This window comes from Pelophylax lessonae (genome assembly GCF_965119305.1).
Source record: "Pelophylax lessonae genome assembly, chromosome: 5".
Lineage (NCBI taxonomy): Eukaryota > Metazoa > Chordata > Amphibia > Anura > Ranidae > Pelophylax > Pelophylax lessonae.
In genome coordinates, this window is record NC_138772.1 from 342893778 (window position 1) to 342909272 (window position 15495).

Genomic DNA, 15495 nt, shown 5'->3' on the forward strand with positions numbered 1-15495 from the left:
TCCATCTTGTATGTGTATGCTGGTAATACATGTGACAATACTACTCACTATATTCTCTTTATACACGTCTTTATATTTTTCTCCACATTTACACACAGAATTTAATAAATAATAAAGAAAACGGCAGTGACCAGGGGATTGGGGCAAACTATTTCACAATAAAAGGTGACCGGTATGTGTCCCCTGGCAGTGTCCATCCCAACCCCGGTAACTGCCATTTTTACACGCAGAACAAGAAGAAGTGTAGTAAAAGTGGAAATAATTTATATATAAATGGATGTGAAATGTAGAAGAGAAGACGCTGAAAACTTTGGTCCCCTGTATTATCCTCGGAACATAATACCACAGTAGAGGTCCTTTAATATGGAGGAGAAGGGTTGCAGCAAGGCAGCGGGGGCGGTTGTATCCGTCAACAATGTGGGACAGCAGTTGCTGGTCACACCTTCTCGGTCTCCTGGATGGACAGGATCAGCTCCCTCTGGGATTGGCTTAAATTCTTCCAGGCCTGCTGCTGCCTCCTCTGGATTTCCTGCTGCTGCATCTCCTCGATCTTCCTCCTCCCGGCCAGGACGGACTGGGCCAGCTTGGCGTTCTCTTGTTCCCTTTCCTTCACCAACTTGCGTAGGTATTCCCACTGCTGCAGGAGGTACGGAACCAAGTGAGCCCGCAAGTCCTCTTCGGGAACTCCGCTGGGACGCCATTTGACATCCGCTGTGTTTCCTGCGTCCGTCTCCATCTTGTCCAAAGAGTCCAGCAGCGCTTCCAGATTCCCCTCCTCCTTTATCTCCTGAATCTCAGCCTTGATGGAGGAATGTAGTTGGGCCACGAACTGGTCGTAGATTCCCCGGGTCAGCTCCGGCTGCAGCCGGTAGAACTTCTTGTAGCAGTGAGCGAAGCGCTGGTAGCTTCCCACCTCCACCATCCCTTCCAAAAACTTGTCCACCAGCGTGTTAAAGATGAGCGGCCGCCCCGTGGTGTCCGCGGCTCCAGGCTGCTCTGAGACCCCCGAGGTGGATGGGACGGCCTCGGCTTCCATCTTACTCGGGGCCCTATAGAGCAGTTGGAGCAGATGAAGGTACCTGGGACCAAAACCAAACTGCCTCATTACCTCCCACAGATACGGCCACTCCACCGAGTCAAAGGCCTTCTCCACGTCATGGGAGGCCACCACTCTTGGACCCTGATTATCATGAGGCAAGGACAAGTTCAGAAAGAGGCGTCGTAGGTTTATGTCTGTCCCCTTACCCGGCATAAACCCAGTCTGATCTATGTGTACTAAGTCAGTGATAACGGAGGAAAGCCAATTAGCCAGAACCTTTGCTAAGATTTTTGCATCCACATTCAACAACAATATGTGTCCATAGGAGGCACAATCCTGGGGGTCTGTGCCGGGCTTGGGGATCAGAACAATGACCGCCTCATCAAAGGACTCGGGGAGCACCGTAAGAGAGGAGGGCTACCAGCTTAGGATGCCTCCATGTCCTCAAATGTTGAGTAAAACTCGACAGGGAGTTCGTCAGAACCCGGGGTCTTCTCCACCTGCATGCCCCTAATAGCGAGCTGGATCTCTTCCAAAGAGATGTCAGCTTTGAGACGTTCAATATCCGCCACCGCCAAGGTCGGCATCTCAGCCAAATCCAGATATTCTGCCAGCTCCCTGGGACTACAGGTCGACTAGGAGTACAGAATCAGATCCTCAAAAAACTGCAAAAATCGATGGTTAATCTGGTCCAGGTCTGAAAGCAGCTGGCCATCCACGCCACGGACATCCGCAACATGAGTGGAGGGATGCTGACCTTTAGCCAGCCAAGCTAGCAACTGGCCATTTTTGTCGCCATACTCAAACATCCTCTGCTGGGAACACAAAAGGGCCTTCTTAGTGTTCTCTATTCTATGCAGGGAAAGTTGTCTAAAAGCATTCTGCCAAAGTTTGTACCACAAAGGCTGCCTCCAGTCTGGCGACCTCCGACTCCAGGAAATTCTCCACCCGGGACGCCTCCCACCTAATTCCCGAGATTCGAGAAATAAACCCCCCCCCCCCCCCCCGTACCAAGGCCTTGAACGCATTCCACAACATCCCCGAGGAGTCAGCATCACCATTCGCCACACAGTAACTACAAATCGATTCAGTGAGTGGTTCCCGCAGCCTTTTGTCCTTTTGTCCTCAGCCCAGAACCCAGACAAACGCCACAGTTTAATGTCAGAGGAGCTACGACCAGAGATGGAACTTAGTAGGGGACACAGAGGAGCTACGGCCAGAGATGGAACTTAGTAGGGGACACCAGTGCCAGGTCAATTCTAGACAAAGTCTTAAAGGTAGAGGAGTGACAAGTGACTCCCTGACACCCGTATGCAGGTGTCGCCAAACATCCACCAATGCAAAGGTGTCCACCCACTGCGCAAACCTCGATGAGTCTCAGCCTATCCATGTTCGGGCAAGGGACCAGATTGAAGTCACCCAACAAAAACACTGCAGAAGTGTCATATCTTAATGCTTTGTGCATAACCTCGTTCAGTAATGAAAGTGAAGCAGGGGGAGCCAAATATATACCAACAATGACCATAAGCTTAGCACATATAGAAGCATGCAAAATAACATACCTGCCGCCCAGGACAATCCAGCAACTGAAAGGGCAAGGACCTCTGTACACACTGACCCCCCGAGCGTAGGTAGAGTATGTAGCATGGTAGTGCTCCCCCACCCACGGCCGCTTAAGACCCTTAATATTAGAACCCTGAAGATGGGTCTCCTGCAAAATACAAATGTGCAGACTATGTTTTGGAGGAATGTAAATACCAGGGAACGTTTCACTGCCAAGCTGAGGCCCCGAACGTTCCAAGAAATTATCTTAACCTGAGACATGAGAGTTCAGCCAAGCAGTGAAAAAACACAGGGGAAAACAGGTCTGGTGGCCAGACCCGGGCGGCAGGCAAGACATGTAGGGACCTGCAAGCATGGACATCAGACATTACTGTGAGAGAGGGAACAAGGCACACATATGTAAACAAAGCACCACATTGAATGAAAACATAAAGGTAAAAAACATAAAGCAAAAAACAGATAACCCAAACCATGCCACCAATTGAGGCCAAAAAGACCCCACCCCGCAACCCCATCCCAATCATGGAGTGCATAGTCCCAAACTATCAGACAAAAGGTCTGGAAATAGAGTCAGTTGGAGAGCGTGAGCTGATGGAAAAATATGGCTCACCTGCAAAAGGAAAAAGAGACCTCAACAAAAATAAAGGAAAAATAAAACAAAGAGGTCATGGAGGTGCAGGCATATAGGCATTCATAGTTCCATTAGTAGAACAGGGATAACAGCGTCTTCTGGGCACAAGTCTAAAGAAATGCGATGGTGTACTGGGCCGAATGCAGCAGGCCTAACCGCCCGCAGGAATGAACAGTAGTGCTTAAAAACAGGCAGCATAGTATGCATAGAAAAACAACTGCACAGCAGGGGCACAAGCTTTAAATGAAATGTACAGTCAGCCGAACAACTGGCACATAGGGCAAAAAAAGGGGGGTGGGGGAGGGGGGCTTGAAAATGGAAATATCTTGAGTATATCCTGAAGAAAAGTGGCGCCCTGTCAGATCAGCGATGCAGAGGGAGAGTATCCAACCAGGAGGAAGCCTCGCGGGGGGAGGTAAAGAAACGGACCGTCTACCCATCTTGCACCCGCAGTCTTGAGTACGCTCAGGTGGCCATCTTGGACACTCCCCGGTTTCACTAGATTTTAGTTAGGGGTATTAGAGTAAAGGAAGCTGAATCCAAAAACGCACGCCACACTTTTCAGATTTTGGTAAAAAAAAAAATTGAAAACCATTTAACCTTTTCCTTTTACTTCACAATTATGTGCCACTTTATGTTAGTCTATCACATAAAATTTGTTTTTGGTTGTAATATGACAAAATGTGGAAAATTGCAAGGGGTGTGAATACTTTTTCAAGGCACTGTACAGTATGTATTCTAAAAAGCAACAACATCACAATCACTGAAACTCAGAGTCAAAACCACAAGAAAACAATGGATTACACCTGATCAAGTGTGATAACGTTTTGATGTGACTCCTGATGACATCAGACGTTTGCTGATGAAACGCGTCAAGTCCAGAGTACGCGACTACGTCCCTTCCGGTCTTTGGAGCACAGTTGGAACGCGGAACGGCGTTCCGGATTCAGAATTACTCCGGCCGGTTTATCCTAATTTTAAATGTAAGTTGCTACTTTTTTAACCACTTAAGCCCCGGAAGATTTTGCTGCTCAATGACCAGGCCACTTTTTTCAACTTGGCACTGCGTGACTTTAACTGACAATTGCACGGTCATGCAAAGCTGTACCCAAACAAAATTTATGTCCTTCCCACAAACAGAGCTTTCTTTTGGTGGTATTTGATCACCTTTGCGCTTTTTACTTTTTGCGATATTAATAAAAAAAATAGCAAGAAATTTGCGAACAATTGACATGTTCTACTTTGACAGTTAAAAAATATTCAATATATTCAATTTTTGTCATATATTATGGCCAAAATGTATTTAGCTACATGTCTTTGACAAAAAAATTCTCTATGAGCATATTTTTATCCACTTTAAGACCGGAAGATTTTACCCCCTTCCTGACCAGGCCATATTTTGCGATTCGGCACTGCATTACTTTAACGCACAATTGCGCGGTCGTGCGACGCTGTACCCAAATGAAATTTGTATCCTTGTTTTTCCCCACAAATAGAGCTTTTGGTGGTATTTGATCACCTGTGCGATTTTTTTAATTTTTGAAAAAAAGAGCGACAATTTAGAAAAAATATACAATATGTTTCACATTCTGATATAGAACATTCCCAAAAAAAATGTAAAAATCAAAATTTTTGAACATTTTAGGCCAATTTGTTTTCTGCTGCATATTTTTGGTAAAAAAAAAATCGCAATAAGCGTATTTTGATTGGTTTGTGCAAAAGTTATCACGCTTACTAACTACAGGAAAGATTTGTCATTTTTATTGTTTTTTTTTTTACTAGTAATAGCGGCGATTTTTTTTGTGGGACTGTGACATTGCAGCGGACCGATCGGACCCCTAACTGACATTTTTGACACTTTTGGGGGTACCAGTGACATTACTACAGTAATCAGTGCTAAAAATATGCACTGTTATTGTAATAATGACACTAGCAGGGAAGGGGTTAACACTGTTGGTGTTTAAAAAGTTAAAGGTATGCCTCATGCTTACTGACAAGTGTGGGGGGAGGGGGGTCTGTGACACAGACAGAGATCGCAGGTTCAGCTATGCTGAATCCTGTGATCTCACCCTGTCTGTCACAGAGAAGATCTGCCTGCTTTGTTTACACAAGCGGGCGGATCTTCTTAAACTTTCCCCGACGATCGGGGAAGAGAGACGGTGATCGGCACCTCTCCTCCTCCGGCCCAACTCCCGCTGTGTCTAAACACAGCGGGAGTGCGCCGCCTGAGACCGCTAGGAGTCTCCCAGGGCTGCCACTGTGCCACAGTAGCAGCAACGTGACCGGTCCTAAAGTGGTTAATAAATGTTGATCCAAGCTTACTACACCATATGCCTCTCCATTTCTTTTCTGCTTATGTCTGGGTCCTGAAACTTTTTCTGGTATCGAGGGGACTGCTGTGGGATTATGATCAATCGCTATACCCTAAGGGTTATCTGGTAAGTGGGCTGTGCATGTAGTGCAGGTGGAGGCGAGCACATACCCACTAAATGTAAGTCTTTGAACGATCTGCAAACCCACCATACTCTCCTGTGAAACTAGGCACAAAGGCACATTTTCTTTGGATACAGACACCATTATCCACATTGGACTTTTATTTATAACTATTTATAATTATAGTTAACACGGGTTTTTCTTCACCAAATATTTTAAGACATTTTTTTTTTATACTCTGAGCGCGGTCTCCTGTATCTTAATAATCCAAGCACATCTTTTGTTCAGAAGGACGGCTCAGTACTCTTTTTTCACTAATTAACTTTTATTTATATTTGTATTAATAATGTAGTCACATTGATATTTGGACTAATTTCACATCTCACCAAGAATTTATGTATTTATTCATTCAATCATTTATCTAAAATCTAAAGTTTATCCTGTTCGCGATTGCCTTGGTGTGTATTGCACTATTTTTTATTGATAAAGTTTTACCTACTGGGGAAATTCATTTGATGATTTCATAAAAACAAAGGTTAGTGAAATCTAGATGAAATAGAATTAGGTGTAAAGGATGACATAAAAAAAAAAAAAAAAAAAGAAAGTTTTAAAACATAGGCCCACAAGTTAGTAAGCAGCTATGAAATTGCTGATCTGTAGTTAACTCTTCCCTGCTCCTGAAGGGTGGTGCTCACAAAACAGGAGCGCTACATCTCTCAACCCTCCTTGCCCCTCTAGGGCTTTATCAGTTTTCTGCCTCTACAGGTACCAGAGCAGGTAAATTCACTTCCAAAAAAGCAGGGATGAAGAAAGAAACTGGTGTGTTTGAGCACTGAACAGGGATGCCTGTATTAAGGCCATTATATTTATATTAAACAAAAAAAAAAATAAAAACCTTTAATAACAAACATGTTATACTTACTTGCTCTGTGCAGTGGTTTTTGCACAGAGCAGCCCTGATCCTCCTCTTCTCAGATCCTCTGCCTGTGCTCCTGGCCCCTTCTCTTCCATAGCAAGTTGCTTGCTATTGGGGCAGTGGCGGCCTGTCTATAGGCGCCGCCCCCCCCCCCCCCCCAATCTGTGGGCAGAGAAAAAAAGATTTAAAAAAATTCCATTTTCAGCCCACTAGGGGCGCCGGACCTAGTGGTGGGTATGGGGGGGGTGGGTTTTTTCACCCCACGTTCGGCGGGCAGAAGCGCCGATTGGTGGCCTTCTGGGGGTCATCGGGGAGCAGAGCAATGTGCCCCGACACTCCACACTTTAGTGATGTCCTGCCTGTGATTGGTCCAGACTCCAGCCTGGACCAATCACACAGGAGGACATCCCGGGACCTGGTGACGTCCCGGCCGCCGTCAGACTGAGGAGGGCAGCGGCGCGCATGCAGCAGGTCGAGGAAGAAGAAGAGAAGACGTCCAGAGACCAACAGTCACCAGAGCAGAGTCCGTCCGAGTCGTCGTGACTCGAGTCGTGAGAGAGAGAGCCAGGCCAGCCCAAGAGCAGGACAGGAGGTAAGTGATTCTGCACTGCCGCAGCTGCCTCAGACAGTGCCTCCCTCCTCCTGTGTGCCGGACTGGTTACGGCAGCGGCGCAGCCCCACATCTCCAGGGTGTCAGAGACCAGTGACCCGAGTGTTCGGCTCAAGTTATCCCGGGTCAGCCGTCACCTTCCAGCGGGTGGTGCTCGGCCAGTAGTCGAGGTGTTGTGCCGCGTCTCTTTACGGCAGTGTTTGCAGCAGCGGCGTGTGCAGTGTGAGGACAGGAGAGACCGGCTGGATCCCGGGCTGTGTGTGTGTTAGAGTGTGTGCGGCTCCTCTCCTCTCCCCAGCCGCCTCTCTCCCTACTCACCATGGGCTATGTATGACTTCAAGCTGAAGCTGACCGGAGAGCGGGAGCCGGTGGAGGACCTGTTTGAGTACTAGGGCTGCAAAGTTATGCATACATGTGTTCAAAGCAGTGCATATATGTGTTCAAAGCCAAGAGAAAAGATAGGTGAGTGCCTTGAGCCAGCCTGGGGGCCTCTGGTGAGCCATGGATGGGCCTGACCCATGTTCAGGGGGGCCACACTGAGCCCCAGGAAGGAGGGGGGGGAAGGACATCTCCATATTTTTGTATATATACCCCATCATTATATATATATATATATATATATATATACACAATTCTTCATAATCATCCATACCCCATTCTATATATAACACCCAATCATTATAGCTTCACCCCACTATACATACATAAAATTAAGCCCTACTGTACCCATTATACCACATAACTATATATACACCCACTATACAAAAACACCCCATAATAATAATATATATATATATATATATATATATATATATATATATATATACACACACAACATCCCATGATTATATGTATCCAACTATATACATTATACCCCACTTTATAACTAATAACCCATAAGTATATATACACCCCACTATATACATAACCTACAGTGATATATACCTCACTATATACATAATGCCCCATAGTGTGTGCCTGGGCATCAGGCTTTCATTTTTGTTTCCTACTATACATGTAATACCCCATGGTGTTCCTGGACATTAGGGGGGATATTGTATTAATATACAGTGCCTTGCGAAAGTATTCGGTCCCCTTGAACTTTGCAACCTTTTGCCACATTTCAGGCTTCAAACATAAAGATATAAAACTGTAATTTTTTGTGAAGAATCAACAAGTGGGACACAATCATGAAGTGGAACAAAATTTATTGGATATTTCAAACTTTGTTAACAAATAAAAAAATGCAAAATTGGGTGTGCAAAAATATTCAGCCCCTTTCTTTCAGTGCAGCAAACTCTCTCCAGAAGTTCAGTGAGGTTCTCTGAATGATCCTAAATTTTGACCTAAATTTTGACTTTGATTTTGACCTAAATGACTAATGATGATAAATAGAATCCACCTGTGTGTAATCAAGTCTCCGTATAAATACACCTGCACTGTGATAGTCTCAGAGGTCTGTTTAAAGCGCAGAGAGCATCATGAAGAACAAAGAACACACCAGGCAGGTCCGAGATACTGTTGTGGAGAAGTTTAAAGCCGGATTCGGATACAAAAAGATTTCCCAAGCTTTAAACATCCTAAGGAGCACTGTGCAAGCGATAATATTGAAATGGAAGGAGTATCAGACCACTGCAAATCTACGAAGACCTGGCCGTCCCTCTAAACTTTCAGCTCATACAAGGAGAAGACTGATCAGAGATGCAGCCAAGAGGCCCATGATCACTCTGGATGAACTGCAGAGATCTACAGCTGAGGTGGGAGACTCTGTCCATAGGACAACAATCAGTCGTATACTGCACAAATCTGGCCTTTATGGAAGAGTGGCAAGAAGAAAGCCATTTCTTAAAGATATCCATAAAAAGTGTTGTTTAAAGTTTGCCACAAGCTACCTGGGAGACACACCAAACATGTGGAAGAAGGTGCTCTGGTCAGATGAAACCAAAATCAAACTTTATGGCAACAATGCAAAACGTTATGTTTGGCGTAAAAGCATCACAGCTCATCACCCTGAACACACCACTGTCAAAAATGGTGGTGACCGTGGCAGCATCATGGTTTGGGCCTGCTTTTCTTCAGCAGGGACAGGAAGATGGTTAAAATTGATGGGAAGATGGATGGAGCCAAATACAGGACCATTCTGGAAGAAAACCTTATGGAGTCTGCAAAAGACCTGAGACTGGGACGGAGATTTGTCTTCCAACAAGACAATGATCCAAAACATAAAGCAAAATCTACAATGGAATGGTTCACAAATAAACATATCCAGGTGTTAGAATGGCCAAGTCAAAGTCCAGACCTGAATCCAATCGAGAATCTGTGGAAAGAACTGAAAACTGCTGTTCATAAACACTCTCCATCCAACCTCACTGAGCTCGAGCTGTTTTGCAAGGAGGAATGGGCAAAAATTTCAGTCTCTCGATGTGCAAAACTGATAGAGACATACCCCAAGCGACACACAGCTGTAATTGCAGCAAAAGGTGGCGCTACAAAGTATTAACTTAAGGGGGCTGAATAATTTTGCACGCCCAATTTTCCAGTTTTTTATTTGTTAAAAAAGTTTGAAATATCCAATAAATTTCGTTCCACTTTATGATTGTGTCCCACTTGTTGTTGATTCTTCAAAAAAAATTACAGTTTTATATCTTTATGTTTGAAGCCTGAAATGTGGCAAAAGGTCGCAAAGTTCAAGGGGGCCGAATACTTTAGCAAGGCACTGTATATACACACCACACACATGCATACATTGCTATTCCACTGTTTTTTTTTTTGTTTGTTTTTTTAGCAAAGAAAAAAACTTGTCAAAAACTGTGTAAGCACCAAAATTAATCTATTTCCCTAGTAAAAGCAGCACACATACTAAACACAAATACTGGCTAGCAGGCCAGGCCAATTACATTGTACACAGGTAAAGTACTATGAGAGAAAAGAGTGAATCGGCGCTAGTGGGAAACAGCTTCTAAAGTGCACTGCTCACAGTGCTTTGCAACCTAAAATGCTGGATAAAAACGCATGAATAAATAAGCTGTTTCCCACTAGCGCTGATTCACTCTTTTCCTCTTTTCACTCACTGTTCCTTGATTACTGAAGGCCCCTTTCACACTTGTGTGACGTCAAAGCCACGCAATTTTTTACCGCGTTTTTTGCCGCGAATCAATACCCATTACATTTTTCTTTTTGCGCCCCCCCAAAAATTTTGAGCACCAGCCGCCACTGTATTGGGGCACTCATGCATGCTGGCTCCTGAGTCCTGCTCTGTGTGTCCATAAGACACACAGATCGGGGCTTGGCCCCTGCCCCTCCCTCCTTACTATCTGTAATTGACAGCAGCGGGAGCCAATGGTTTGGGTAAGTATTAGTGGGGGGCCTGCAAGGGAAGCTTCATACTGAAAGTTTTTTTTTTACCTTCAACCTTTAGAACCACTTTAACCACTTGCTGCCCGTATAACCTACTTATAGGATGGCAAGGTGGCACTTCTGCGACGTGATCCGACACTCCCAAATCTAGGACGTGCATGCACACCGCTGGTGATTACACACAACGGGATCTGATCTGCGGATAATGTGGACTCGATGTCCGCCGGCACCCACCTATCATCCAGCACAGAGGCAGAATGGCGATCTGCCTATGTAAACAAGGAAGATCGCCATTCTGTCAGTAGGGAAGGCATGGATCCTGTGTTCCTGCAAAGCAGAGACATGGGTCCATGCCTTCCCCTACAAAAAGCATCTCCCACAGTACACAAACACACTAGCTAGGCACAGTTAACCCTTGGTTTAACCCCTTCCCAGCCAGTGTCATTAGTACAGTGACAGTGCATATTTTTAGTACTGATCACTGTATTAGTGTCACTGGTCCCCAAAAAGTATCACTTAGTGATAATATCGCAGTCCCGCTGATCGCCACTATTACTATTAAAAATAAAAATATCCCATCGTTTGTAGGCACTATAACTTTTGCGCAAACCAATCAATATACATTTATTGAGATTTGATTTTTTTTTTAACAAAAATATATAGCAGAATACATATTGGCCTACATTTAAGAAGAAATTAGATTTATTTTTCAATTTATTTTTATTGGATATGTTTTATAGCAGAAAGTAATAAAATATTGGTGTATTTTTATTTTTTTTTCAAAATTGTCTTTTTTGTTTATAGCGCAAAAAATGTAAAATGCATAGGTGATGAAATACCACCAAAATAAAGCTCTACAGTATTTTTGGGGAAAAAAAGGACATACATTTGATTTGGGTACAGTGTTGCACGACTGCACAATTGTCTGTTAAAGTAACACAGTGCTGTATCGCAAAAAATGGGGGGGGGGGGGGGGGGGATCTTCAGAGGTCAAGTGTATAACTTTTTGTAACAGTCTGACATAATTGCAGAAAAATCTGCCCTGGGCAGATAGAGCTTGAGTCGGATGTGGAAATGGGTGATAAAATAGGGTTCTGCTCTAGTGCAGGAAAAAGCATCATCAGTCTAAGCAGTTTGAGTGTTTTGCAAACCTTCAGCAGAGCAAGCTTCTGTCACTGCTCCTACCATTGCTATCACTGAGTTATCCCCTGTGGGGTACTCATGCTACAGAAATGGGGCAAGCATGACCAGATAAGGATACACAGCAAACCAAGATGTTGAGCGATATGTTGCAAAGTCTTGGTGGCAAAAGGGGGGCAGGACGTGCCTAAGCACTTTATAAGGGCTCTGGGCAGAAGTGGTGGTAATAGTGCAATCTGTGATATGATGTATCACCTAGTCATCCACCTAAAGCCCCGTACACACGATCAGATTATCGAACGATCTGTCGTCCGTTTTTTGTGGCATGCTAGTCTGATGTGGAAAGTGAAGAGGTTATTTTCATTCGAATTTTCCCGTACGACAGAATTCTACTTCAGAAGTGATGTCATGTGCTGGATTGTTTTGTATGTGTTCTTTCGTCTCTGAGCATGCCTAGACTTGCTCTTAAGATTTTTTTCCGTCGAAATCTGTACTAATGAGACGAAAATCGGACGTTGTTTTGACAGGCGACAAAAATTATATAGCCTGCATATCAGGATTTTATCGGCCGAAAAGTCGGAGTCGGCTGTCCAAAGCACCATACTAACAATCCGAAAATCGGCAGATTGGTCGCCGGACAAAATTTCCCTTCAGATTTTCTTATCGTGTGTACGGGTCTTAGGACTAAGCTCTGAATGGTGGAATTTTCTAACAACATTTTTAACATAAATAAAGCATAAAAAAACATGGTAATGAACTCGTATCAGTCCAGAAAAGCAGTGCAACCAAAGTTCCAGTGATATGTGAACCACACAATCAAAAAGTTCCTATTTAAGATGCTGTGATTCTTCAAACGTGATGATAATCATATATCATGCAATCCAGTGTCAAATTCAAGTGCTCCACCACTATGTGCAATGGCGGCTCACCTTAAAACTCAATGTAATAAGCTTCAATTGAATCAGTAATCTCCACAGGCTTGTCACTCAGTGTTGAAAGGTACTCAGACGGCCAAAACATGGAAGAATGGAAATCCAGATAGTGTAGAGATAATGCACAGCTTAGTTATAAAAAAAAAATGTAGACTTACAATTTAAAATCGCTTTGGCAATAAATTGAGATCGCAGGATCCCACGAGAGAAAGACGCTAGTACATCTGTACTTCCGGTCTCGGCTGTGACCGAAAGTGACGTCACCGACTCCTTGAGTTTTTTCACTTTTCCACCTTAGCTTTGCCAAACAGCTGTAAGTGGCAGAAACAACACATCCTCCTTTTATCAGTGCAGCAGCCAATTCAGGGAGCCATTGTCCAAAAAGCCTCAGAGAAAATGGCCACCAAAACCCAGGTCCCAGATACAGCACACTGGATGGAGGAACCAACCAAGCCACCACACCAGACTACAGGAAAATAGCCAGCCATTGCAACTCACATGGAGGCCGCATGTCTCCACCAGGTACCCTGCATTCCACCACAGCTGAATAGGGAGGTGGCCCAATCCCCATGCCACATACAGTGTTCTAACAGGCCAGTTATGCCCAAAGGAATGAAAGAAGCCCCGAGGAGACAGGGGTGGATAGATAGAGGGATGGGGGAGGGCTGGGGAATGGACTGGCTGGATAGATAGGCCTAATGGGGAGGAGAACCCCACATGACCAACCACCCCAGGGAGTACCCGAACCCTGCACTGCTCCCGGGGAGGTGGTGGGGAGGAGTCTACTTACCGATCCACAGAGGATGTGGGTAACACTCCTGAAACAGATCTGCCTCCCACTGAGGTGGGGGACTATCGGCCCCCACTGGGGCCGATATATATATATATATATATATATATATATATATATATATATATATATATATATTTTTAACAAAGACTCTGGAGAATAAAATGGTGGTCGTTGCAATATTTTTTTTGTCACGCAGTTTTTTTTGGTCTTTCCAACGCAATTTTTTTTAAAGAAAAAATACATTTCTCTTACGTCCTCCGACAGTCGCCGCCTCCTCTAAGTCATCACTATTGGGTATTGACTTCCGCTCCGCAGGAGTAGCTAGGCATAAGACTTAGTCAAAAAGAACAAAGGAATTTGCATATACACACCCATGGGGGCTGTCCCACTCGTCAATACCCCCCTGCAGTGACCACTCCCAACTCAGTTTCTTTCTGCCTAGCGTCAGGAGTAGTTAGGCTTCCCTGTGCTGGGGCTACAGTCTCAGCCTTTCTAATATTTTTTATTTGATTTTCTTTGAAAATGTCAGTTTTTTCTTTGATTTACTAGCTGTTTATTTTGTCAGCTTTAGTTTTTAGTCGATTCTTCAGATGAAGATGGATTCATGCGGAGCTGGGAATCGGACTGACCACCCTGGTTTTCCAGGACAGAGGGTCAGAGGGACCCCCAGCCCGCCATCGAGGCCCCTGTTATGCCTGATTTGGCCGCTGTAGTGGCGTCCTTAGTGACCAAAATGGAGGTGCTGATGGCTGAACGTGCTGCTAGAAAGAGGCCCAGATTATCTCTCTCTTCTGATTCAGATGGTGATATGGCTGCTGCAGCGGGCGTGCCCTTTTTAGGGTCTCGTTCATCCTTAGACTCGCTGGGGTCTGAGGGGGAGGCGGTTGATGATTCTCCCCCGGGGTCGCCTGAAGAACGCGCGACCATGGATGAGGTGATGGTTTCTGTAAAGGAAACACTACATTTGGAGGATGAGCCCAATCCTCCGGGCATTGTGTCCTCATTTGGAACACACAGGACCCGCAAGTCGGCCCAGGTTTTTCCCTGCCCCGCTGAGATTCATTACACTGTTAATGAACTGTGGCGCACTTTAAAACGTCCATTCCTGGTACCTAGTAGGTTTAAATTACTTTATCCCATTGCACCGGCTACGGAATCGCCCATGGTGTGTGCCTCCACAGGTGGATCACACTGTGGCCGTGTTAAACAAGCCTACCTTGATTCCTACTGAGGAGACCCCGGTTTTTCGGGATCCCACGGACAGACAGTTGGAGTCTCTGGCCCGCCATTCCTACACGGTGGCGGGTTCCTTGCTCAAACCTGTTTTCGCATCCGTCTTGGTGGCTCAGGCGGTGGCTGATTGGACTAAGGTGCTTAGGAGCAACCTTGTGTCTAAATCTGTTCCACCTGCCCGGCTGGCTATGGTTGATCAAATTCACCAAGGAGTCATGTATTTGTGTGATGCGGCCTTAAATGAGGCCCCTTTGGTAGCACGCCCATCTAGTGTTGCGGTGCTTAACCTTTGACTGATCTGGCTGAAGAGCTGGTCGGCTGACCAGTCATCACGGAAAACAGTTGCTGATTTTCCCTATGCTGGTTCTCGCCTTTTTGGCAAGGCATTGGATACCTTGGTAAAAGGCGTCACGGGGGGCAAGAGCACCTTGCTTCCCCAGAACCCGAAGAACAAGTCCTTTCGCGGCAAGCGGGGTTCCACTTCTCGATCCACTTAGTGGTCCTTTTGTGCCTTTCGGCACCAAACCAAGGGCAAGTCCTTCAAGGGCCAAGGTAGCCAGAAGAAGCCCTGGGCAGGCAAGCAGAAGTCCGGCAATGCCGGCTCGGCGGGTCAATCCGCCTCTGCCTGAAGGGGCGCCCTCACCCGTTTCAGGGGTGGGGGAACGTTTGCGCGGTTTCCTCCAACCTTGGCTGCTCCGGATTTTGGACAGGTGGGTTCAGGAAATCATTCGATCAGGGTACAAGATCGAATTCCTTTCCCGGCCGGCGGACAGATTTTTTCCCTCAAATCTTCATTTGCCTCCAGGGCGTCTGCAGGACCTGCATCTATCGGTGCAGGACCTTCTTGC

At 45.4% G+C, this 15495-nt stretch overlaps 1 protein-coding gene across 1 annotated transcript; it reads right to left on the reverse strand.

Moving 5' to 3' along the window:
- Nucleotides 1-436: 436 nt before the first annotated feature.
- Nucleotides 437-1252, reverse strand: LOC309556517 (polyamine-modulated factor 1-like; the record flags this gene model as incomplete). The annotated part of the gene is made up of 1 exon (XM_082258965.1): nucleotides 437-1252. The coding sequence occupies one exon, from the start codon at nucleotides 1250-1252 to the stop codon at nucleotides 437-439; it is 816 nt and encodes a 271-aa protein (XP_082115091.1).
- Nucleotides 1253-15495: the final 14243 nt, after the last annotated feature.